Source organism: Equus caballus, chromosome 21 (genome assembly GCF_041296265.1).
Source record: "Equus caballus isolate H_3958 breed thoroughbred chromosome 21, TB-T2T, whole genome shotgun sequence".
Classification (NCBI taxonomy): Eukaryota; Metazoa; Chordata; class Mammalia; order Perissodactyla; family Equidae; genus Equus; species Equus caballus.
In genome coordinates, this window is record NC_091704.1 from 16,425,404 (window position 1) to 16,451,564 (window position 26,161).

General features: G+C 50.0%; 1 protein-coding gene across 1 annotated transcript in view; it reads left to right on the forward strand.

Moving 5' to 3' along the window:
• NWD1 (NACHT and WD repeat domain containing 1) overlaps positions 1 to 26,161 on the forward strand; it is a 79,813-nt gene that overhangs the window by 22,364 nt on the left and 31,288 nt on the right. Inside the window, exons 7-12 of the mRNA XM_023625377.2 lie at positions 484 to 1,756; positions 16,823 to 17,026; positions 17,997 to 18,156; positions 19,861 to 19,978; positions 21,029 to 21,187; positions 24,917 to 25,114. Coding sequence (XP_023481145.2) covers positions 484 to 1,756; positions 16,823 to 17,026; positions 17,997 to 18,156; positions 19,861 to 19,978; positions 21,029 to 21,187; positions 24,917 to 25,114 — 2,112 coding nt within the window. The remainder of the gene's footprint in view (positions 1 to 483; positions 1,757 to 16,822; positions 17,027 to 17,996; positions 18,157 to 19,860; positions 19,979 to 21,028; positions 21,188 to 24,916; positions 25,115 to 26,161) is intronic.

A 26,161-nucleotide genomic window follows, 5' to 3' on the forward strand; every position in this document is an offset into this window, starting at 1 on the left:
TGGGGTCTCTCCAAGGAGGACTTGTGTGTGGCTCTTGTCTTTGATTCTGAGACTGAGTCCTGTCTCCCAGCGCCTGACTTGCTCAGCTGCAGAGAGCTGGGGGCCTCCGCCGAGCCCAGGGCAGCTTCAGAAATAACTCGCCGTGTCTGACTGCCGTTTCAAAACAGCAGCCTCCAAGGAGAAGTCAGTTTGGGCCCTTGATTCTGGAAAATATGGGTCCTCAGGCCAGCTGAGGGACGGGGTGGGCAAACCTTGGCCCCGGGGCCAAATCCGGCCCAAGGCTTGTTTTGTAAATAAAGCTTTACTGGAACACACGCAAGTGCATTAGTTTGCAGGTTGTGGCTGTGCCAGGTGACTCCTGGTGCATGTTAAGCTTGAGAACAAACACCCTCACCCCCGAGTGTGTCTCCCAAGCATCCCCCTCGGGCCAGCTGATGACTCAATGATGACCATGCTCCCTTCCCATCTCCTCCACCTTTGCAGTCATTGAGTGGGAGATAGAACGAGGCCTGCTGAGCTCGGCAGACGGGGACCAGGGCGCCACCGTCTTCCTGAGAGAGATCCCAGACCTCGACAAACACATCCTGGAGGAGTGTGCCCTCAAGATGGTGGACCGGCTCGCAGATGGCTGCCTGGACACAGATGCCCAGAACCTCCTCAGCAGCCTCAAGGGGCGCATCGCCGACACGCAGCCCGGAGTCCTCAAGGCCCACCACCTGCCCTGGAGCCGTGACCTGGTGAACCCCCAGAACAAGGCTCATGCCCGGTACCTGAAGGAGCTGGGCGAGCAGTTTGTGGCCCGGGCTAACCACCAGGTCCTGGAACGCCTCCGGGAGCTGGAGGCGGGCAGGCAGGAGCTGGCATGGCTCCACCAGGAGGTCCGCCACCACCTGGGGCTGAGCACCGAGGCCACCCGCGCCTTCTGCGGGCGCCAGGAGCTCCTGACGCAGCTGGGACAGCACCTGCGGGAGAGCGACAGCCACCCACACACGGCCCTGGTGCTTTTTGGGGCCCCGGGCATTGGAAAGACGGCTCTGATGTGCCAGCTGGGCCAGCAAATGCCAGGGCTGCTTGGCCGCAAGACAGTGACCGTCCTGCGGCTGCTGGGGACCTCGCAGATGAGCTCCGACGCCCATGGCCTGCTCCAGAGCGTCTGCTTCCAGGTGTGCCTGGCCTACGGGCTGCCCCTGCCCCCTGCCCAGGTCCTGGAGGCCCATGCCAGGCTGGTCCAGTTTTTCCACATCCTCCTCCACACCGTCTCCAGCCGAAACTTCGAGTCCCTCGTGATCCTGCTGGATTCCGTGGATGATGTGGACTCCGTCCACCGTGCTCGGAGGGTCCCCTGGCTGCCTCCTAACTGCCCCCCGAGGGTCCACCTCATCCTTTCGGCCTGCTTGGGGCAGCAGGGGGCTCTAGAGACCGTGCAGCAGACGCTCACAGACCCAGGGGCCTACTGGGAGGTCAGACCCCTCTCGGGAAATCAGGGGCAAGAGATGCTCCAGCTGCTGATGGCGGCCTCGAGGAGGACCCTGAGCGCGGGACAGACGGAGCTGCTGTGGGCCAGCCTCCCAGAGTGCGGGCACCCAGGGCGGCTGAGGCTGGCCTTCGAGGAGGCCCGGAGCTGGGCCTCCTTCACCGTGCCCGCCCCTCTGGCCCCCACGGCCGGGGAAGCCATGCAGCAGCTGTGCGCCCGCCTGGAGCAGACGCATGGGCAGCTCCTGGTGGCCCATGTCCTGGGCTACATCGTGTCTTCCAGGTAAGTCTCTGTTCTTCTCACTCTTTTTTAAGTTGAGAGAGAATGCATCGTTTGTCTCTTAGGGCTGCCATAACGAATCACGACCTAGGGAGTTCGAAACAACGGAAGTTTACTCTCGCAGTTCTGGAGGCCAGGAGTCTGAGATGGAGAGGTCGGCAGGGCCGAAGGCACTAGGGGAGAACCTGTTCAAGGCCCTTCTCTTAGCTCCTGGTGTTGCCAACAAGCTTTGGCATTCTCTGGCTCATAGACACCTCCCTCCCATCTGCCCCCATCGGTGGCTTCTCCCTCTGCGTCTCTCTGTGTGACTTTCCTTTGGTTTCGAGGTCACCACCGCTTGCACCAGGGCCCACGCTGATCCAGTAGGACCTCCTCTTGCCTGGATTCCTTCCCCAAAGTCTGTCTCAAATACGGCCACAGTCACGGGTTCCAGGTGGGTGTGAATTTGGAGGGACATTATTCAACCCAGGATGGTTCACGTAGCATAAAGTTCACTGTTTTAATGCGGACAGTTCCGTGGCATTTAGGACACTCACAATGTTGTGCAACCACTATCCATCTCTAGAACATTCTATCATCTGAACAGGAGACCCCGTCCCCACGAGCAGTAGCTCCCTGTCCCCCCTCCGCCAGCCCCTGGCACCCGCTAATCTACTTTCTGTCTCTATGGATTTGTCTGTGGTATTTCTTCTATAAAATTTTCACTTGGAAATAATTTCAAGTTTATAGACTAGTGGAAGAATTCCCATAGTGCAAAAAGTAGGGCCAAGAATTCCCAGACATGGAGGGTTCTCAGCCTTGGCCCTACCCATGTTTGGGGCCAGATCATTCTTTGCTGTGGGGGCCGCCCTGTGCCCAGCAGGATGCTGAGCGCATCCCTGGCCTCCACCCACACATGCTGGGAGGACCCCCAGCTGTGACAACCAAAGTGTCTCAGGACATTGCCGAGTGTCCCCTGCAGGCAGAATGGCCCTAGCTGAGAACTGCTGCCATACGCCCTTCCTCCAGAGTCACCAATTTGCCACATAGCTTTGTCTGTCCCTCTCTCCCCCTTCCTTATCTATCTTTTCCCTCTTCCCTCCCTCCCTTCCTTCTATTTTTCTATCTATCTCTGAATTTATCTATCCATTCCTCTTTCTTTCTATCTCTCTCTGTCTCTATATCTATCTATACACACACACACACACACACACACCCCCACCATTTTCACTGAACCATTTGAGAATTCATTACAGGCATCATTCCTCTTTATCTTTAAACACCTCACAGATTTCCTAAGAGCAGTCAGAACCCCACACCTCCACAGGACGATCACAAAACTCAGGAAATAGAACACAGATGCAATAATAGTATTTAATACACAGTTTATAGTCAAAATTTGCCAATTATCTCAAAAATGTCCTTCGTAGCTATGTCTGTCCCCTTCTACCCCATCCACGACTGCATGTTGCATTTAGTTGTCAAGTCTCTTTGGTTTCCCTTATTCTGGAACATTCCACCAGCTGTCTATGTCTTCGGGAAGAGCACAGGCTGGTTACTCTGTAGGACAGCCCCCTGGCCCCAGGGCGTGCATGCCTCTTGGGTCTTGTTTTGAACAAAGACTCTGATTCTGCAGGTCTGGGCTGGGGCCTGGGAACCTGTGTTTCTCCCAAGCTCCCCAGCGATTCGGATGCTGCTGGTCCAGGGGACCACACCTCGGGGAGTGGGGGCGACTGTGTATCCCTCCATCTGGGCTCGGCTGGTGTTTCCTCATGATTGCATGCAGGTTAAAAGTGATGCTCGGCCCTTCTTGGGCATGGATTTTTTTCCCCCGCTGTAAATTTGCAACGTTCCTCTGTGTAATTACCGTGCAATGTGTGGAGAGAGCTCAGAAAAGTCTTTGTAAAGCTAACTTCTCTGAAGACTTGACCGCAAGTATGCATCTACACAGAATTCCAGGCTTGTAGCATGGGAATCAGCAAAAAGCAATTAGGAAAATCCAATTCCTGTGTGTTTATAGAGTTTAGAGGCATGAATGCTTGAACACAGTTGCTTAACCCAGAGAAAGCCTCGGGGCTGCAAACTCTGACAAACCCACTCGTGGTGGTCAGGACCGACAGCTTAGCGATGCCAGGTGTGGATGGCAAGTCAGAGATAACGAGCAGGGGAGAGGATTGCGTTTATCAGATGAATACAGCAGCCGGGCCATCTCCCGAAGGAGGTTGGGACGGAGGCCAATTAGCAGACACACCAAGCAGCAAAGCTGTGCCTTCATGCAAATGGCCGTGGGAGGAGCTCGGGGACCCCAGGGCCACCCCATAGCCGACTGGAGCAGGGTGCACCCCAGATTTCATCTCCTGCTCCAGGTTTTGTGACTGATGCCCCCAGAGTAGGAGCCTGGCCTGGACTCTACAAGAGAACAAAGACAGAAGGAGAATGTTCCAGAATAAAGGGGTGGGTCATCAGGCCACTCTGATGGTGTCTACATGGAGGAAGCAGAGTTGTCATGGAAACCAGCAAGCCACAGGAATCAGGGCAGTTTCTCATCCCTTCTTCCTCTGGGTCCTCTCTGTACATGAGCTTCTGTTCCAGACTCTTCTTTGTCCTCCGGGGAACTTCAGCTTGCCTCGAGCTTTCGTTGGCATTACGAGCTCCTGTTTTGGGGACCTGGCCTCATCTTACTGGCTCATTCTTGAGTCCTGATTCCAAAATCCAAGGAGACAGAAAACAATTGGCCTTCTTGGCCCCATGACTGATCCGGTGAGTAAAGCTGAGCGCCTCACGGGGCGTAGGACCGGCTGTGCTCCAAGGGCTGGCGGAGAAGGCGGCTTGTGGAGGGTAGCTGGAGGGGAGGTGATTTCAGTACCTCCAGGACCATGAAAACGTGTTACGTTTGCACACGGAGTCAGCGTGGTATGATGGCTCAGATCCTGGCTCTCAGAGTTCTGAGTTCTGCTAGGCCAGCGGTTCTCACCTGGGGAGATTCTGCGCCCCCAGGGGACACTTGACAATGAAGACATTTTTGATTGTCTCGACTAGGGGATGGGATGCTACTGGCATCTAGTGGGTGGGGGCCAGGGTTGCTGTTCCACACCCTACAATACACAGGACGGCCCCTCACAGATGGGGATGGCACCCCAGGTGTCAGCAGTGCAGAGGGTAAGAAACCCTGTCCCAGCATGCGAGAGACCCTGCCCGGCTCCCTCTCTCTCCATAGCTGGAATCTATCATAATATCTACCTACCCACCCGTTCATTTGTCTATCATCTCTCTACCTCTCAGTCTGTCCGTTCCTCCATCCATCCAGCTATCAACATCTATCATCTATAGTATCTATCTGTCTATCTATCTGTCATGCTAGTGGCATCTAGTGAGTGGAGGCCAGGGCTGCTGCTAAACATCCGGCAATGCACAGGATGGTCCCCCCAACAAAGAATGACCGGACCCCCAATGTGAACAGTGCGAGGAGGAGAAATGCTGAGTGAGGCAGGCGTGTGTCCTCTCTGAGCCCTCTCCGTACAGAGCAGGTGCCAGGGGGAGCACCCATCCATAGAGCTGCTGGAAGGCACAGGAGATCACGCTCGCCTGGCCTGGGGTGAGAACTCAGTCATGCAACTAGTTTGTATTCTTCTTCTTCTTTTTTTTTTTTTTTTGAGGAAGATTAGCCCTGAGCTAACTGCTGCCACCAATCCTCCTCTTTTTGCTGAGGAAGACTGGCCCTGAGCTCACATCCATGCCCATCTTCCTCTACTTTATACGTGGAACGCCTACCACAGCATGGCTTTTTGCCAAACAGTGCCATGTCCGCACCTGGGATCCGAACCGGCAAACCCCAGGCCACTGAGAAGCGGAACGTGTGAACTTTGCTGCGCCACCGAGCCGGCCCCTGTATCATTCTTAGCACTCGACAGTTTTGATGTTGGCAGATAAGGAAACTGAGGCGAAGAGAAGGTACCTCCCTGGCCAGGGTCCCTCAGCCAGGATCAAATGCAGGGTCACTTGATGACACACACACAGAGCTCATCCTGCAGTGCAGACGAGGCGGGTCCCCTGCGGGGGCAGGTGAGGCGCCTGCCTTGGGGTCCACATGGTTGAAGGGATGTCTTTTGGGATGGAGAAGGGCTCTCAACCTAGGGGCTTGGCTGAGACCACGGCCACATCTCTCTCTGGCACCGTCCAGTAGAACGTTTGTGCTGGTATCTCATGGTCCAATATGGCAACTACGAGCCACATGTGGCAGTTGAATACTTGCAAGGCAGTTCGTGCAACCCAGAAAATGACTTTTAAGGAGTTTAACTTTAAATGCCCAAATATGGCTGGTGGCTACTGCATTGGACATCGCAGCTCTAGACTCCATGAGACACAACATTTTCAACAGCAGGAATGGAATTGAATTCCTTCTCCTCCGTCCATTCAGGGACATGAATACACAAATCTCAGTTTTCCCATCTGACAAATGGGGGAAGGCTTTCTGCCCTGCCTCCCCGCCCCCCACTGAGTTTGGAGATTCAGCTGCACACGTGGGTGAGGAGGCACAAAGAGGCGTGGGCCCTAAGAGCAGGTTTCAGCAGGACAGCAAAATGGCACCTGCCCAGTGATTGTTTACAGGTCTTCACCAGCTTTTGTATCCCTTCCGAGTCTCCTGCTCCCTGTTGTAGGCTCCTGCTATTGAAACCCAGACAGACACTGTTGGGGCATGCCCCCAGGCAGGGGGTTGCGTGTTGAGCACAGATAGTATGACATTGTGTGATCCTATTGATATGAAATGTCCAGAATAGGCAAATCCAGGGAGAGAGAGAGTAGAGTGGTGGTTGCCAGGGGCTGGGAGGGGCGGCATGTGTCCCATGCATGTCAGTAGCTCGTGACTGTGTCTAGCAAGGCTCCTTCTGTCAAGTATACTGCCATCCAGGGCTCCCAGTCTTAGTAATTCGATCACCGTCTGCATAGCCAAGAGTCATTCTTGTTTCTTCTCCTTCCACATCCCTCCTCCCTCCACAGTGAGCGAGTCCTCTTGGTCACTCTAAAACCTCCTCAACCAGCCATTCTCCCCAATTCTACCAGCCCCACCTTGTCCTGAGCCTTCCCCGTCTCCCACCTGAGCAACTGCCCCAGCCCCTCATTAGTCTCCAGATCTTTGTCTTCACCCCCAACAGGCCCCTTTCCTAGAGACAAGAACAAGGTTTTAAGTAAGCTTTTTCTTTGGGAATGCTTTTAGATTTGTAAAGGAGGTGAAATGTCAGAGAGAGAGTTCTTATAGACTCTTCCCCCAGCTTCTCCTGACGTTAACGTCCAACATAACACAGCATTGCTACCAAAACCAGGACATTAACACTGGTACACGACTAGGAACTCAGCTCCCGACTTCATTTGGATTTCACCAGTTTTTCCATTAATGTCATTTTTCTGGTCCTGGAGCCAATTCAGGATTCCTCATTGCATTTAGCAGGAGTGAGATTATTTGAGGTAAAATTTGCATAACGTAAAATTAACAATTTTAAAGTGTACAATTCAGTAGCATGTAGCACATTCACAATGTTGTGAAACCATCACCTCTATCTAGTTCCAGAACATTCCATCACCCCTGAAAGTATACCCCATCCCCATGAGCAGCCGCTCCCCAACCCCCTCCCCCAGCCCCTGGCAACCATTCATCTACCATCTGGCTTTATGGATCCTGCTCTGGACGTTTCATGTAAACGGAATCACATGAGATGTGGTTTGGTGTGACTGATTTCTTTCACTCAGCTTAGTGTTTTCAAGGTTATGCATGTTGTAGCATGTATCAGTGCTTTGTTTTTGTGGCCAAATAATATTCCTTTGTATGGATACACCACCACCTTAGTCCATGTGGGCTGCTATAACAAAAATACCCAAGACCGGGTGGCTTATAAACAGTTGATTTCTCACAGTTCTGGAGGCTGGAAGTCCAAGATCAAAGTGCCAGCAGATTTGGGGTCTGGTGAGGACTTCCTGGTTCATAGACGGCATCTTTTCACTGTGTCCTCACATGGCAGAAGGGACAAAGGAGCTCTCTGGGGTCCCTTTTATAAGGACTCTAATCCCATTTATGAGGGCTCCACCCTCGTGAGCTGAGCACCTCCCAAAGACCTCCCCCCCCCATACCATCACATTAGGGGTTAGGATTTCCACACATGAATTTTGAGGAGACACAAATATTCAGTCCATAGCAACCACATTGTATTTATCTATTCATGTGTGGATGGACATTTGGGTTGTTTCCACCTTTTGGCTGCTGTAAATAGAGCTGCCGTGAATGTGCGTGTGTGAGTTTTGGGGTGAATACTTGTCTTCTGGAGTGAGAATTTAAAATCATAAACCAGGTTGCATTGCTGCTCTAATTAAACCCTCCCAGTGACTTCGCATTGCTCTAGGAAAGTATCCGGGAGCTCCTCTCCAAGGCCCGTGAGGTCTGGCTGGCTCCCATCCCCCTACCTGGAGCCCCTGGCCCTGGATCTTCTCACGCTGGCTCCCTCGTCTCCCGCCCAATCACAGCTCCAATGGCACCTTCTCAGAGGGACCCACCCGCTCCAAGAGCCACATCTCCCTCGGCCCCTCACCTTCTCACTCTATTTCACGTGACTTGGTTTATCTTCTTCCTAACAATCGATGGTACCCAACCCCTTGGTGGTTTTTTCCTGTTCTGTCCTACCTGGCTCTCTGTGCTGGAAGATCACCTTCCTGGGTGCCCAGCTCTTGGTCCTCCGGGGCTCAGCAGGCTGCCTCTCCCAGAGACGACGCTCCATGAACAGTGGCTGGCCAATGTGCCAGCGCTTCCCCGATGAGCCAGTGACCTGTGAGGACATGGTCGTCTGCTTCTCTGAGAACGAATGGACTGGCCTGGCCCTGCCCAGAGGGACGTGATGCCAGAGAACTACGGGGCTGTGGCTTCCCTGGGACAGCCATTTCAAAAGCCTGCTGGGGTGTCCCATCTGATCAGGTGGACGAGCCACCCAATCTGAAATTGCAAGGAGATGAGCAAGTCTGATTTGTACTGAGAATGGGTCGAAGAGTGAGAAGGAAGATTCTGTTCTGAAGGACGAGATTTGTGAGGAGGCACAGAAACACATGGTGCTATCAAGTGGACTCCAATGGTGTGGCTCCCAGGAATTCTGGTTTGGACAAACCTGTTAAGAGGAGAAAACCAGGTTGGGGAGAAGGCCTGGCTGTCTTATCCCCGAGTTGAGGATGTGTGGAGAGCACCACCAGTGACAGTATAGAAGCGATTGTCAAAGACGGGATGATCTCAGAAGAGATCTCAGAGAATACTGATGTTAATACCCACTTGTCGTACTTCAGAAAATTCTAAGTGAACAGATATTCTTATATATGTGAGCAATGAGCCAAGTGTTTTTTTTTAAATTTTTTTATTGAGTTAATGATAGGTTACGATCTTGTGAAATTTCAGTTGTACATTATCGTCTGTCAATCGTGTTGTAGGTGCACCCTTCACCCTTTGTGCCCACCCTCCACCCCCCTCACTTTGCCCTGGTAGCCACTAATCTGTTCTCTTTGTCCACAGTTTAAAATCCTCCTATGAATGGAGTCATACAGAGATTGTCCTTCTCTATCTGGCATATTTCACCTAACATAATTCCCTCAAGGTCCATCCATGTTGTTGCAAATGGGACGATTTTGTTCTTTTTGGTGGCTGAGTAGTATTCCATTGTATATATATAAACCACATCTTCTTTATCCAATCATCTGTTGATGGGCACTTAGGTTGCTTCCACATCTTGGTGATTGTAAATAATGCTGCAATAAACATTGGGGTGCATAGGACTTTTGGAATTGCTGACTTCAAGCTCTCTGGATAGATATCTTGTAGTGGAATAGCTGGATCATATGGTAGTTCTGTTTCTAATTTTTTGAGGAATCTCCATACTGTTTTCCGTAGTGGCTGCACCAGTTTGCATTCCCACCAGCAGTGGATGAGGGTTCCTTTTTCTCCACACCCTCTCCAACATTTGTTACTATTTGTTTTAGTTATTTTTGTCATTCTAATGGGTGTAAGGTGATATCTTAGTGTAGTTTTGATTTGCATTTCCCTGATGCACAGCGATGATGAACATCTTTTCATGTGCCTGTCGGCCAGCCGTATATCTTCTTTGGAGAAATGTCTGTTCATGTCTCCTGCCCATTTTTTGATCGGGTTGTTTAATTTCTTGTTGTTGAGTTGTGTGAGTTCTTTATATATTATGGATATTAAGCCTTTGTCAGATGTTTTACTTGCAAATATTTTTTCCCAGTTAGTGGGTTGTTTTTTTGTTTCAGTCCTGTTTTCCCTTGCCTTGAAGAAGCTCTTTAGTCTGATGAAGTCCCATTTGTTTATTCTTTCTATTGTTTCCCTTGTCTGAGAAGACATGGTGTCTGAAAAGATCCTTTTAATACTGATGTCAAAGAGTGTACTGCCTCATTTTCTTCTAGAAGCCTTATGGTTTCAGGTCTCAGCTTTAGGTCTTTGATCCATTTTGAGTTTATTTTGGTGAATGGTGAAAAAGAATGGTCAATTTTCATTCTTTTACATGTGGCTCTCCAGTTTTCCCAGCACCATTTGTTGAAAAGACTTTCTTTTCTCCATTGTAGGCCCTCAGCTCCTTTGTCGAAGATTAGCTGTCCATAGATGTGTGGTTTTATTTCTGGGCTTTCAATTCTGTTCCATTGATCTGTGCAGCTGTTTTTGTACCAGTACCATGCTGTTCTGATTACTGTAGCTTTGTAGTATGTTTTGAAGTCAGGGATTGTGATGCCTCCAGCTTTGTTCTTTTTTCTCAGGATTGCTTTAGCAATTCTGGCTCTTTTGTTGCCCCATATGAATTTTAGGATTCTTTGTTCTATTTCTGTAAAGAATGTCATTGGGATTCTGATTGGGATGGTGTTGAATCTGTAGATTGCTTTAGGTAGAACAGACATTTTAACTATGTTTATTCTTCCAATCCATGTGCGTGGAATGTCTTTCCATCTCTTTATGTCATCATCCATTTCTTTCAGAAAAGCCTTGTAACTTTCATTGTATAGGTCTTTCACTTCCTTAGTTAAATTCACCTTGAGGTATTTTATTCTTTTTGTTGCAATTGCGAATGGTATTGTGTTCTTGAGTTCTTTTTCTGTTAGTTCATTATTAGAGTATAGAAATGCTACTGATTTATATAAATTGATTTTATACCCTGCAACTAGGCTGTAGTTGTTGATCACTTGTAAAAGTTTTCCAATGGATTTTTTGGGGTTTTCTATATATAAGATCATGTCGTCTGCAAACAGCGAGAGTTTCATTTCTCCCCCCCCCACCCCCATTTGAATTCCTTTTATTCCGTTTTCTTGCCTGATTGCTCTGGCCAGGACCTCCAGTACTATGTTAAATAAGAGTGGTGATAGAGGGCATCCTTGTCTCGTTCCTGTTCTCAGGGGGATGGCGCTCAGTTTTTGCCCATTGAGAATGATGTTGGCTGTGGGTTTGTCATATACGGCCTTTATTATGTTGAGGTAGTTCCCTTCTATGCCCATTTTGTTCAGAGTTTCTTTCATAAATGGCTGTTGGATCTTGTCAAATGCTTTCTCTGCATCTGTTGAGATGATCATGTGGTTTTTATTCCTCAGTTTGTTGATGTGCTGTATCATGTTGATTGATTTGCGGATGTTGGACCATCCCTGTGTCCCTGGTATGAATCCCACTTGATCATGATGTATGATCCTTTTGATGAATTGCTGTATTCGGGTTGCCAAAATTTTGTTGAGAATTTTTGCATCTATGTTCCTCAGCGATATTGGCCTGTAGTTCTCCTTTTTTGTGTTGTCCTTGTCAGGTTTTGGTATCAGTGTGATGTTGGCCGCATAGAATGTGTTAGGAAGTGTTCCATCCTCCCTAATTTTTTGGAATAGCTTGAAAAGGATAGGTATTAAATCCTCTCTGAAAGTTTGGTAGAATTCCCCCAGGAAAGCCATCTGGTCCTGAGGTTTTATTCTTTGGTATGCTTTTGATTGCTGTTTCAATCTCTTTCCATGTGATTGGTCTGTTCAAATTGTCTGCTTCTTCTTGAGTGAGCTTTGGGAGATTGTGGGAGTCCAAGAATTTATCCATTTCCTCTAGGTTATCCCTTTTGCTGGAATATAGTTTTTCGTAGTATTCTCTTACAATCCGTTGTATTTCTGCGGAGTCTGTTGTTATTTCTCCTCTTTCATTTCTGATTTTGTTTATTTGAGCTTTTTCTCTTTTTTTCTTTGTAAGTCTGGCTAGGGGTTTGTCAATTTGATTTATCTTCTCAAAGAACCAGCTCTTTGTTTCATAGATCCTTTCTATTGCCTTTTTTGTTTCAATAGCATTTATTTCTGCTCTGATTTTTATTATTTCTCTCCTTCTGCTGACTTTTGGCTTTGTTCTTCTTTCTCTAATTCAGTTAGGTGTAGTTTAAGATTGCTGATTTGGGATTTTTCTTGTTTGTTAAGGTGTGCCTGTATTGCGAGGAATTTTCCTCTTAATACAGCTTTTGCTGCATCCCATATGAGGTGGTATGGCATGTTATCATTTTCATTTGTCTCCAGGTATTTTTTGATTTCTTCTTTAATTTCTTCAATGATCCACTGCTTGTTCAATAGCATATTGTTTAGTCTCCACATCCTTGTTCCTTTCTCAGCTTTTTTCTTGTAATTAATTTCTAGCTTTACAGCATTATGATCGGAGAAGATGCTTGTTATTATTTTAATTTTTTTAAATTTGTAGAGGCTTGCCTTGTTTCCCAACATATAGTTTATCCTTGAGAGTGTTCCATGCATGCTTGAGAAGAACATGTATTCTGCTGTTTTTGGATGGAGTGTTCTATATATGTCTATTAAGTCCAACTGTTTTAGCTTTTCATTTAGCTCCACTGTTTCTTTGTTGATTTTCTGTCTGGATGATCTGTCCATTGATGTGAGTGGGGTGTTGAGGTCCCCTACTATTATTGTGTTATTTTTGATATCTTCTTTTAGGTTTGTTAATAGTTGCTTTATGAACTTCGGTGCTCCTGTGTTGGGTGCATAGATATTTATAAGCATTATTTCTTCTTGATGAAGTGTCCCTTTGATCATTATATATTGGCCCTCTATGTCTCTCTTTACCTGCCTTATCTGGAAGTCTGTTTTGTCTGATATAAGTATTGCGACACCTGCTTTCTTTTGTTTGCTATTAGCTTGGAGTAGTGTCTTCCACCCCTTCACTCTGAGCCTGTGTTTGTCCTTGGAGCTGAGGTGTGTTTCCTGGAGGCAACAAATTGTTGGATCTTGTTCTTTAGTCCATTTTGCCACTCTGTGTCTTTTTATTGGATAGTTCAATCTGTTTGCATTGAGGGTGAGTATTGATGCATGTGGGCTTAATGCTGTCATTCTGTCGCTCGTTTTCCGGTTTTCCTGTGTTTCCTTTGTTTCTCGTCCTGTGTGTTTTAGCCTACCCATTGACTTCTGCAATTTCTTATGCTGGGTTTCTTAGATTTTTCCTTATTTATGTTTTGTGTCTCTGTTCTGTTTTTTAGTTTAGTGGCTACCCTGAAGTTTGTATTTAGAATCTCGTTATAACATAGTCCATTATCTGGTGGTCTCTTACTTCCTTAGCCTAGACTGTTTCAGTCCCTTTCCTCCTCCCCTCCTAAATTATTATTTTCATCTCTTATTCCAACTTGTGTTGTGAGTTTGTGGTTAGAGTGATAAGATTGTCTTTGCTTTGGCGATTTCCTTCCCTTTATTCTAATGCTATCGTTGAATATTTGCTATCGTATTCAGATTCTATCTATTTATCTCCCTACTCTGTGTTTTGTGACTCCTTTCTCCCTTTTTTTCTTTTTTCAGGTATGAGAGCCTTCTTGAGTAATTCTTGTAGTGGAGGTCGTGTGACTACGAAGTCCCTTAGCTTTGGTTTGTCTGGAAAAGATTTAATTTCTCCCTCATATCTGAAGGATATTTTTGCTGGATAGAGTATTCTTGGCTGAAGATTTTTATCCTTTAAAGTTTTGAATATGCCACTCCAATCTCTCCTAGTTTGTAAGGTTTCTGTTGAGAAATCCACTGAAAGTTTGATAGGGGTTCCTTTGTAGGTTATTTTCTTCTGCCTTGCTGCCCTGAGTATTCTTTCTTTGTCATTCATTTTTGACAATTTTACTACTATGTGCCTTGCAGTAGGTCTTTTTACATTGACAAATCTAGGAGATCTGAAAGTTTCCTCCACACACATTTCTCTCTCAATCCCTAGATTTGGGAAGTTCTCTTCTATTACTTCGTTCAGCACACTTTCTGCTCCATTTTCCTTTTCCATGCCCTCAGGAATTCCAATGATTCTTAAGTTGCATTTTCTCATTGAGTCAGCTATTTCTCTGAGATTTTCTTCAGTTTTTTTAATTCTTAGTTCTCTTTCTTCCTCTGTCTGGAGCCATTCAGCCTGTCTATCTTCAATTATGCTAATTTGCTCCTCTATGGTGTCTACATGTGCATTCAGGGAATCTGTATTCTGTTTTATCTGATCCATTGTATTTTTCATCTCTAGTATTTCTCATTGATTCTTCTTTATAATTTCAATCTCTTTTGTGAAGTAACTCCAGAACTCGTTGACTTGTTTTTCTATATTTCCCTTTACCTCATTGAATATTTTGAGGATAGCTATTTTGACCTCATCTTCACTTAGTTTACCCATTTCCAAGCCCTCAGGACCTATTTCTGTATTTTTACTGTTTTCCTTTTGTACTGGATCTTTTATAAATTACTGATTGGTAGAGGCGTGGTTTTTGTGCATGATGCTATTATTCGGCTGCAGTTACAGCCTGTCGCCACTAGATGGGGGTTGAGAGCCATGCGTTCTGAGCCCTCAGCCTTCAGCCAAGATGGCGGCGCCCAGCGCAGGTTGGAGGAGGAGGGGCACTTTCACTCACTCTGACCCATATTGAATCAGCTCTCACTTTCTGGTCTCCCGGGGCCCTGGCTTGCTGGGGTTCCCCCACGCGAAAGCTTTCCCCTGTTAGAGGGTTTCCCCTGCTCCAGAGATGGGAGTCCTGGACGATCCTGTGGATGCGCAGCCCCTCCCCGGCTCCTTCTGGCACCCGCAGCAGCGATCCCAGTCTCTACGGGTGGGAGCGAAGTTCTCTCCTACCCCATTCCAGCTCCTCCAAGGGCAGCTCCAGCCTCTCTGCCTTCCGTCCTTTGGCTGCTGTGGGTCTCTATTTCTGTTATTAGGATTTTTGTTTTTCGTTGGAAAGCAGTTGCTCTTTTTATTTGTAATTTGGAGGGGAGAGAGTCCTGGGTGAGCTCACGCTGCCATGTTGCTGACGTCACTGGAATGAGCCAAGTGTTTTGATCAAAATGAAGATTTTGATCAACATTAGAATTAAAAAAAACCAAAAACGAGCTGTTTGCACCCTGTGAAGTGTGTTAACTTAAAAAGCAAATTTGCCTGTTATTTTACCCTCAAAATGAGTTTTTTCAGAAATGGCCCAAAGAATTGCAATTCTGGCTGTGCATGCTGTGGCAAACCACAGGCAAATCCGGAAAGAAAGGAGGGGAGCTGCTTTTATAGAGAAAGAGGGGGGGTGGGGGAGGCTGTTCTAAAGGAAAGTCCACTGGGGGGAAGTGACAGTTCAGGGCAGCAACAGCTTCTCATAGGCTGAGCTGCGGTCTTTCTCATTGGCTGGGCTGTGGCGTTTCTCATTGGCTGAGCTGTGGGGTTTCTCATTGGCTGAGCTGCGGTCTTTCTCATTGGCTGGGCTGTGGCATTTCTCATTGGCTGAGCTGTGGGGTTTCTCATTGGCTGGGCTGTGGCGTTTCTCATTGGCTGGGCTGTGGGGCTTTTCACTGGCTGGGCTGTGGCGTTTCTCATTGGCTGAGCTGTGGGGTTTCTCACTGGCTGGGCTGTGGCATTTCTCATTGGCTGGGCTGTTGCCGGGTGGGGAGAGAAGTCTTCCTTCAGTAGTAAAGTAGTTGTACTTCCTGTCTGAGGGTAAGTCCCTCTCTTCCTGTTTGGTGTAATTGACCTGTGTGAGGGGGCTGAGAGGCCTTAGGCGGCTGCAGTTTAGTTAAGGTTTCTTTTGTTAATTTCTGTGGTGCAAACAGAATGCAGCCTCTGTCTCTCCCCTGCTCTGAAATGAACTGTTCTCCATCCCCAAATCCCTCAGTTTTTCTGGTCTAGTGCTCCCAGGTTTTAGGAATTCTGTTCCAGTCCACATTGAATTTCAATTGCTCATCCTACTTAGAGCCACTTCCTTCCTCTCCCTCGGCCCTTTCTCAGGCCAGGAAACACGGGGTGGGCTGGGGTGGGACAGCTGGTTGTGCATTGTTTTCCTAAGTTACCTCCTCTCTGCCTCTCTGTGCTGCCTGACTCTTCTGAAGTTGGGGAGGGGCTGGTCCATGGTTCTGTAGGTGAGCGTGCAGAAGGAAAGGTCTTACTTGGTGAACACCAGTGTACCCAGTTGTTGGTGCCCACTGGACACCGTCCAAATGCAGATCCCCAGGGGGAGCCTGCTAGCAAACACAAACACAGGTTCATTTACCCAACTCACAGCAAAAGCCAATCACCGAAACGTCAGGCTTGAGGCAAGGAAAGAGGTTTATGATCGAAAAGCAGCCAGATGAAGAGATGGGAGTTAAAACTCAGATCCACTTCCTCAAAGGGAAAAAGGGAGGCATTTTTATCTGGGGTTTTAGGTAGGGGTGGGGGAGCATGTGGCCTTGCTGGCTGGTGCCTTCAGCCTGTGTTTGGCCTTGAAGACTGAGTCTCTTTTTCTTTGACTGTCTGGACTTTTCTGTTTAGTTTTCATCCTCAGCCTGCATTTGGCCTTCTGAGGCTGAATCTCCTTTTTCTTGACCATCTGGACCTTGACTTCTTGGGAAAGAGAACTCAGACAGAAAGATCTGGTTAGTTTTAGCTGAGTATGCACAGCTGCAGTTAGCAAAGCTTATCTCAAATTTTTTCTCTAACCCAGAGATTTTAACTCATTCGTTCTCGGTTTCAAACCCTTTGGTGCCATGCAACTGGCCATGTCTCTCCCTCCCTCAGCATCTGTGTCCTCCAAATGCAGGAGACACAGGCCTGTTCCAATGCCCCATCCCTCCTCCCTGTAGGCACGGGCTCTCGGAGGCAGAGCTGAAGGACGTCCTGTCCTTGGATGACGAGGTCCTGCAGGCCGTGTACTGGGACTGGACCCCACCCAGCAAGGAGCTGCTGCGTTTCCCACCCCTGCTCTGGGTGAGGCTTCGTCGAGATCTGGGTAACTGCTTGGCCAGGCGGCCAGTGGATGGCTTCACGCTCCTGGCCATCGCCCATAGGTGGGTCCAGTGTGACGGTGACACTGTCTGGGTGGCTGAGAAAGAGGACTCACTGACTCGGCTGCTCCTTGTTCCAGATCCTTCTTCGCTCCTCATCCCCAGGAAATCAAGTCCACTTAGCATGGCATTCAAGGGTCTCTAGGCCACCAGCTCTAACACACTAACTTGTTTTTTAAGTTTAGGGTAAATTCACTTAACATAAAATTCATCATTTAAAGTGTACAATTCAGTGGTATTTAGTGCATTCACAGTGTTATGCAGCTGTCACCTCTAAATAGTTCCAAAACATTCCCGTCACCCCAAAAGTAAACCCCGTCCCCATGAGCAGTCCCTCCCCATGCCCCTGCCCCAGCCCCTGGCAACACTAACCTGCCTTCTGTCTCTGCGGATTTGCCCCTTGTAGACATTTCCTGTCAATGGGATCACGCACTGTGTGGCTTTTTGTGTCTGGCTTCTCTCACTCAGCGTGAGGTTTTCAGCTTCATCCACGTAGCGCGTGCCAGGGCTTCATTCCTTTTTATGGCCGAGTGACAGTCCACTGTGTGGAGGGACCGCTCTGTTGGCCCCTTTGTCGGCTGATGGCCGTTTGGGCTGCCCCACCTTTTTGCCGGTGTGAACAGCGCTGTGAGCACGTGTACAAGCTTTTCTTTGAGCACCTGTTCTTCCATTTTCTCGGGGATAGACCCGGGAGAGGAATTGCTGGGTCACACAGTAACCAATTTTGTGTTTAACTTATTGAGGAGCCAAAGGCTCTTTTTTAAAATAAATTTATTTAAGGAAAAAAAGGAAAGGTGGGCCCATGTGGAGATAAACGTTCGGTAAGAAGTAGTACAGGCGTGACCTGTACTGACCCAGTGAACGTCCTGAAGCCGCTTTAGATGGACCCACATTTAGTGGCTTAGGAAGGCCAGTGGCCGCCTCTGAGCTCGCCAGGTGCCCCAGGCCCACGGGCCATGTTGCCTCTCTGCAGACAGCTGGCCGAGGTGGTCCGAGAGCGCTACCTGTCCGGGCCCGAGAGAGCCAGGAGACACGGAGTCTTGGCGGACTTCTTCTCGGGGGCCTGGAGTCAGGGCACCAAGAAACTCATCACCCTGCCGCTCGTGGGGAAACCCTTGAACCTGGACCGCAAGGTGAGGTGTCTGGACCCCCGCTGCCCGCTGCAGCCTCCACCCTGCTCTGTGGGCAAGACCAAGGCCGCCTGGCCAGGACCACCCAGCTGCTTCCTGCCCTGTTTCCACTCCAACACCTTCCCGATTGCCTTCTCCTCCCCTCCCTTCCCCGGAGGGTCAGAGGTCCCCCAGCCCCCAAGCATAATTTAGGGGGTGGGAGCAGACAAGGAATGTACACCTTGCCCCCCAACTTTCCCAAGGGGAAAACACAGTCACCACGTTCCGAAGTGCATTCGAGCTGCCCCCAGCTCCTGGCGTCCGGGAGCTTCCTTTGCTGGGCTCCAACCCCTCCTGAGGCACATCAGCTTCCTCCCTGTTTGGGGGCATTTACCGTTTTTTCCTGTGCATTGCCTGGCTCAGTCCAGTTTCCAGTCACTGGTTTCCCAAATGCATCCCTCACTTTAAAAACAATGCTTCTTTTGTTTTCTAACTGGGAGAGTGGTGTGTGAGTGTCATGGAAACACAGAGGAAGAAACAGTAAAATAGAAACTGCCAGCAGTTCGCCCACATGGGAAGCCCCGCTCCCTCACCCCCTGCCCCAGCACTCATCACGCATTTCCTCCCAGTCTTTCTTCTCCTGCGCCTGGAGCTCCAAGACGCAGCATCCTTAGTGTGCGTGTGCTCCTGCTCCTTCGCTCCCTTGTGTTTGCCTCTCAAACACCTCAAGGCTCAGCTCAAATGCCTCTTCCTTCAGGAAGCCTTCCAGGGTTTCCTCCCTTTTCAATTACGCATTTGTTCTTTTCTCCATGTTCCCTTCACTCTGAGGTAGAACTAACATGTTTTTTTAAAAACTTTTAGTTTTGAAATCATTTTAGATGTGCAGAAGAGCTGCACATTGAGTGCAGAGTTCTCAGGGCGTTTCCCTCGGTTTCCCCCGATGTCAGCGTCTTCCACAGTGTAGCACAATGGTTACAGCGGGAATACACTGCTGAGTCTTTAGTTGTAGTTCCATTCTTCTTTTTTCTCTGTCTCCCCTGCTGGACTGGGGAGGCTGGAGGCAGAGCCAGGCCTGATTCTTACTCAGTGCTGCCCTTTCACCTCCTCAGTGCCTCAAAGACCTCTCCTGTGTGCTCAGAGCGCCCGCGACCTCAGCCTCATGCTCTCCCTCCGGGACGTGGTCTTTTCCCCTTCCTGGTCTTCTAGCGTCAGGACCTCCTGCCCCAGTCCCTCCTCCCCAGCAGTGCTTCTGACAATGCAGTCTGATCGTGCCTCTCCTCTAACACCTCCCCATGCCCTCTGCCTTCAGTCCAACTCCCCCAGCCTGATATTCAGTGCCTTCGTGATCCCTAGTCTCATTCCCACTGTGATCCCCCACTCTGCCTTGCAACTCAGTCCTCCCCAAACTCTTGTTCTGCTCTGTCCCACCTCTGGGCCTTTGCACATGCCATTCCCTTGCCTGGAATGCCATTGTTTCCTGACATTTTTTTTACCAGACAGACTCCTACTTATCCTCTGAGGCCCAGCCTCAAAGCCCCTTGGATTCCCTGAATCCTTAGTCCCTCCCTCTGCCCCAGCCCAGCCTGTGGAGGATGTGGGGCATCTCTGTCTGGAATTGTGTCCCCCGCCCCCCCGCCCAGCTCAGCTGGTGGCTGGCCTGGGTTTGTGGAGTGGGTGAAGGAGCTCGTGTCATAGCGGCCTGGCTGCCAGCCCCTTCCTCCTCTGCAGGCGGCCCCTCAGCCCCTGTGGTTCTCGGACACGATTGCGAACCTGCGGAAGCTGAAGGAGTTACCGCATCACCTGCTCCACGCAGGCCGCCTGGAGGAGCTGCAGCGGGAGGTGCTGGGTAAGGTCTGCCCCGCTCCTGGAGGGCGTCGAGCGGGCCCCCGACCCCCCGAGCTTGGCGAGGGCAAGAGAGGGATGTCGGGGTCCTGGGCACCTCTTGAGGCAGAGGTTCTCATCAGGGGCCCTTCTGCAAGTGCCCCCCACCCCAGGTGACACTTGGCAGTGTCTGGAGACACTTTGGTTGTCACGACCGGGGTGGGGGTGCTAGTGGCATCTGGGGTAGGTGATGGTGCAGGGGGTGGGAAGCCCAGCCTTAGAATGACAAAGGCCCCGTGTGTCTGTCTCAGTGTATTGTCTGTCCGTCCTCTCCATCTCTATTTATCCACTGTCTCTGTCTGTCTGTCTATCATCTTTCTATCATTTCTGTCTGTCTCTTTATCTACCATCTATATCTATCTATCATCCTTCTACCTATCTGTCCATCGATCGTCTATCTATCCATCTTTCCATCTATCATTTCGATTTCTCTCTGTCCACCATCTAAATCTATCTTTATATCTATTCAATCATCATCCATTTATCCATCCATCCATCTTTCTTTCTATCTATCCATCTATTTGTCTATCTACCATCTATATCTATCGATCCATATCATCTATCTACCCATTCACGCACCTTTCTGTCTGTCTGTCTCTGTCTATCCATCTATCCTTCTTTCTAAGACTTCTTTGTCATCTTTATATCTATGTATGCATGCGTCTATTTATGTACCCATCTGTCTATCCATCCATCTATCCATCCATCCATCTGTCCATCCATCTATTCATCCCTGTGATTCCCAACCGGCGGTGATTCTGCTCCCCAGGGGACACTGGCAATGTTTACCTTTCTGATTATCATGACTGGGGAGGATGCTACTGGCATTTAGTGGGGGGGGGACCCTGCTCAAGGCTGCAGTACACAGGACGGCGCCACCACAGAGGACGAGCGGGCCCCAGATGTCAGCAGAGCTGAGAGGGAGCACCGTGGGAGGAACGGAGTGGGGAACACTCTCTCCCGGGATGAACCGGAGGGAGGCGTGTGCTCCCCTCAGCCCCGCTTCTCCCCGCAGGCAGCATGAACTGGATCACCTGCAGAGCCGTCTCGGGGGGCATCGAGGCTCTGCTGGACGACTTTGACATGTGCGCCCCTCACCTGGACTGTCCCGAGCTGGGCCTGGTCCGGGAGGCCCTGCAGCTGTGCCGCCCGGCCCTGGAGCTCCGAGGCCTGGGTGAGTCAGGCCGGCCTGGCCGGGAGGGTCCACTCTGCACCGACTTCTAGAAGCCTCACTGAGCCACCAGCTGGGTTTTCATTAACACGCACACCTCTCCTGTCTACACCTATGGGGCTTCTCCTGCTCCAGCTTCTAGAATTTGAATGGACTCGGGAAAAGCTGCGGCGTGAAAACCACCGACAACTCAGCCCTTCGCCCCAGCCCAGCAGCCGTGTCTCGAAAGAGCCAGAGAGGAGATGTTTCAGGCAAAATTGAGGAAATGCTGCCGATACTTAATAAAACGAGGGAGAAGACCTCCCCACGGAGTTTTTATTGGTGGAATTCAGAATATAATGATAATGACTGAGCACAACTTCTTGGTGACTCAGGTTTGCCACTGAGGAGGGAGAGGGGAGTTCTTGTTCTGAGGGGAAACATTCTGCTTCCCTGGGTTCAGCGTCGCTGTTTCCGTCACCCCCTCGATTCTGCACACTGACCTGGAGAGTCCACTCTTAGCTCTCGGGGCAAGTGGGCGGGCTGGGCTGGGCCCCTCTGCCCAAGAGCTTGAAGATGCTCTGCCCAGGGTGGCGTTTTGTTTGTTTGGTTTTGGCTTTTAAAATTACGGTAAAATACACATAACATAAATTCACCATCTTAGCCATTTTTAAGTGTACAGTTCAGTGGCGTTAAATACATTCATGTTGGTGCACAGCCATCATCACCATCCATCCCCAGAACTCTTTCCTCATCTCAAACTGAAACTCTGTCCCCTGAAACACCAACTCCCCATCCCCTCCCCAGCCCCTGGCGCCCTCCATTCTGCTTCCTGTCTCTGTGAATCCCACGACTCTAGGGACCTCATATAAATGGAATCATGCAGCACTTGTCCTTTTGTGACTGGCTTATTCCACTTAGCATAACGTCCTCAAGGTTCGTCCATGTTGTAGCATGTGTCAGAATTTCCTTCCTTTATAAGGCTGCATAATATTCCACCATATGTATACACCACCTTTTGTTTATCCGCCATCCATCAGTGGACACTTGGGCTGTTTCTACCTTTTGGCTGTTGTGAATAGTAGTGCTGTGAACATGGCTTTTCAAGAGTCTGCTTTCAGTTGTTTTGGGGACGTGCTCAGAAGTAGAATTGCTGGATCACATGCTGATTCTATGTTTAATTGTTTGCAGAACCACCAGACTGTTTTGCACAGCACTTGCACCATTTCACATTCCCACCAGCAGTGTCCAGGTGTTCCAATTTCTCCACATCCTCGCCAACACTTATTTTCTGATTTTTAAAAAAATGATAGCCATTCTAATGTGTGTGAGGTGGCCAGGATGGTTTTATCATACAATTCCCACCTGGTTTTGATTTGAAGGTTTTTATAAGGGTTTTATAAAGATGCTTAAGTCCCTATATCCCTTCCGTGCTGCCCTCGGAGCTCAGGCAAATGCCACTCCTAGGATAAGCCCATCTGGCCACCCCTGGCTGGACACCCGCTGGCTCCCCCAGCCTCTGCATTTTTCAGCACTGCACCCTGTTCCATCCATCTTAACTCTTATTATTTGCGCTGGTTTTCCTTTGCATCACCTAGGCAGCCACCAAACTCTGAGCTCCGTGAGGGTAGGGGCGTCATTCACTTGCTCCTTGCCAATTTCCACCCCTACCACATGGACCAGTCCTGGCCAAGAGCGCAGATTTTGAGCCCCACCATGTTGACTCAGATCTGAGCTCTGCCACTTACTGGTAGTGTGACCTTGCAAGTCCCTTACCCCTCCCCCACCCTGCCTGGCAGTCCTCAGCTCTCCCGTCTGCAAAATGGGGACCCTAGTTTGCTTCCCACCTAGGGCTGCCGGGAAGGGTTTGCCAGTCAGTTCATGCCTGTCCTCCTGGTCCATCCGAGGGTCCTGTTCCTGTCGCGCGGCAGCATCAGTGCTGTTGACGTGAACGGCCTTGGACGAGCCATGCTGAGCCTCAGCTTCCGTCATCTGCAAAATGCGGGATTGAGCTAAAGCGTGCCTGGAATCCCACCCCAGGGGGAGATGCTGGCGCTTTTCTTGTACTTTTGTGCTCGCCAGGAGTTGTAAACCTCGCAGGGAGTGAGTTCCCAGGAGAGCGGCCTTGGGCACGACCGCCCAGCTTAAGAGAAGGTTTAAAAGCTCAAATCATGGCGTGTTGTTTGCAGCATCTCTCGGTTGACACCCAGGGGCTCGCCCAGGGCGCGGAGGTGCAGGAGCGTCTGTCACCACCAGAGGGCGCAGCGGAGGCCCGTGCCCCCCGGGCCGCCCCGGCCGCTCAGCGCGCGGACCCCTCCGTCTGCCTCGGCTCCGGAGCCGGCGCGGTGCCGTCTCTGACTCTGTTTTCGTTTAAAAGGCTGATATTTTGTTCATCATCGGTTTGGGGAGCATTAGTTTTGATTTTTAAAAACATCTCGATGGTTGAGCTGAGTGGCGCCACCTTAAATTGTGCACCTTCGGTGAGTGGAGCGCTTGCCCCTGGTCCCGGCCCTGCCCCATTTCACCCACCCGCAGACCAAGGCACAGGGAATTGCAGCCATCGCTCCAGGCCCCACAGTTAGGACGCGCCAACAACAAGGGCAAAACTCACTGCCCTCCTTCAGCATCCCTGGTCTTCACTCAGCATTAGAATCAAAGTTTTCAGGGCAGATTCCTGCCTCTTTCTGGCTGTGTGACCTTGTGCAAGTTGCTAAACCTCTCTGTGCCTCAATTTTCCCCTTTATAGACTTGGAATAATAATGATGATACCTCTGTGTGGTAGGCATAAAAAACGGCCCCTCCCCCCAATATATATTCACTTCCTAAAACCTGGAACCTGTGACTATTACCTTATATGGCAAAAGGTGTAATTATGTCAAGGATCTTGAGATGCAGAGTTTATCCTGGATTATCTAGGTGGGCCCGAAATGCATCACCTGTCCTTATAAGAGGGAAGCAGAGGGAGATTTGAAACAGAAAAGGAGAAAACACAGAGACCCACAGATGAGAAGGCCTTGTGAAGATGGAGACAGAGACTGGAATGATACGGGCACAAGCCAAGGACGCCTGGGCCCCTGAAGCTGGAAGAGGCCAGGAAGCGTCCTTCCCTAAGCCTTTGGAAGGAGGCGGGCCCGTGACACCTGGATTTCGGACGTCCCACCTCCAGAGCAGTGAGAGAATGAAGTCCTGTTGTTTGAAGCCCCCCAGGTGGTTTTGTTACAGCTGCCACAGGACTCTTACACACTCAGTGACTGTGACGTGGGGGAAATGATCGCTATTTCTCCAACGGAACTTGTTGGGTGTCTGTGATGTTCCAGGCACTAGGAACACAGCAGTGAACAAGACAGATGTCGTCCCTGTTCTCAGGAAACTCCGGGTCTGGGCTGGTGGGGAGAGGCTGGGCCGTGGAGTAAACACAGACAGAAATGTCAGATTGCAACTGTGATAAGACCTGAGCTGGCGGGGTGTGGGGATTGGAGGGTTGGGCTGGAGAATGCTTTTAGAGGAAGTGACCTTTGAGCTAAGATGAGGATGAGGAGATGATTGGCATGAGAAAGCGGACGGGGGCGGGGGGAGGAAGCATTCCAGGCAGAGGGAACAGCATGGGCAAAGGCTTTGAAGCTGGAAACTGCCCAGTGCACTGGGAGTTGGGGTGAGTGTCTTGGGAATGCAGAGGAGGCAGGAGAGGACCGCAGGGGAGGTTTGACCCAGGCAGCAGTGTTCCCCTCTTAACTGGTGCTCCCTCTTTTGCAGAGAAAAGCATCCTGTATACAGAACTCCTGGCCAGACTCCATTTCTTTGCTGCCTCGCATCCCGTACTCGTGGGACAGCTGTGCCAACAGGCCCAGAGCTGGTTCCGGGCGTGCCCACACCCTGTGCTGGTGCCCCTCCGGGGATTCCTCCAGCCCCCAGGAGGACCCCTCCGGGCGACCCTCACTGGCTGTCACAAAGGTGGGTCTCCTCAGCGTAGTGAGCATCTTGCCAGGCCTCTGCCTGCCTGGGGGCAGCAGATGGCGAGTGGTTCGGGCTACTCTCTGGGGCTCCCCTCTGCCAGTCGGGAGGCCCCAAGGGTGTCATCAGGGCCTGCTGCTGCCGTCTCATACTGACTCGGCTCTCTCCGTCCCCCAGGGACTCTAGATTACTAGTGTAAATACTGCTAATGAGCCCAGAGCCAGGGGGTGCCGACTGCCTCTGGGGTCTCGTCTCTCAGAGGTCAGTGCCCATCTTGCAGACAGTTTCTGCAATTTACAGGCTCATGCGGGTCAGTCCGGAAGCCTGGCTGGCCCCTGCGAGGCTGATGGAACTTGCAGATTTCCCCTTGAACACCAGAATGGCAGAGGGACAAGAGGATTTAGTTCTCTCCATTCATTTGTCATCCATCTTTCCATTCATCCATCCTTCCTTCCCTTCTTCATCTATCTATCCTTCCATCCATCCATCTTTCCACCAGTCATGCATCTATGCATCCTTCCTCCCTCCCTTCCTTCCGTCTATCCATCTGTCTGTCCTTTCATCCATCCATCCATCCATCCATCCACCCTTCCTCCCTCTCTTCCTTCCTTCCATCCATCTATCCAACCATCCATCCATCTACCATTCCTTCCTCCCTCCCTGCCTTCCATCTATCTATCCATCTGTCTGTCTTTCTATCCATCCATTCTTCCATCAGTCATCTATCCATCCGTCTATCTATCCTTCCTTCCTTCTATCCTTCCACCCATCAGTCCTCCATACTCCGTTAGTTATCCTTCTGTCCACTCCTCTGTTTACACCGTTTATCCTTCCATTTCCCTCATCTGGCCGTCTTCCATCCACTCACTTACCCCTCCACCCATCCGCGCACTCGGCCATTCATCAGCTCGCCCACTGATCTATCAATTGATTCATCCATCTGCCCATCTGATGCCTATTCATTCACTCACCCACTCATCCAACCAGCCATCTATTTATCTGCTTATCCGCCAATCCACTTCCACTCAGCCATCCTCTTATCTGCCC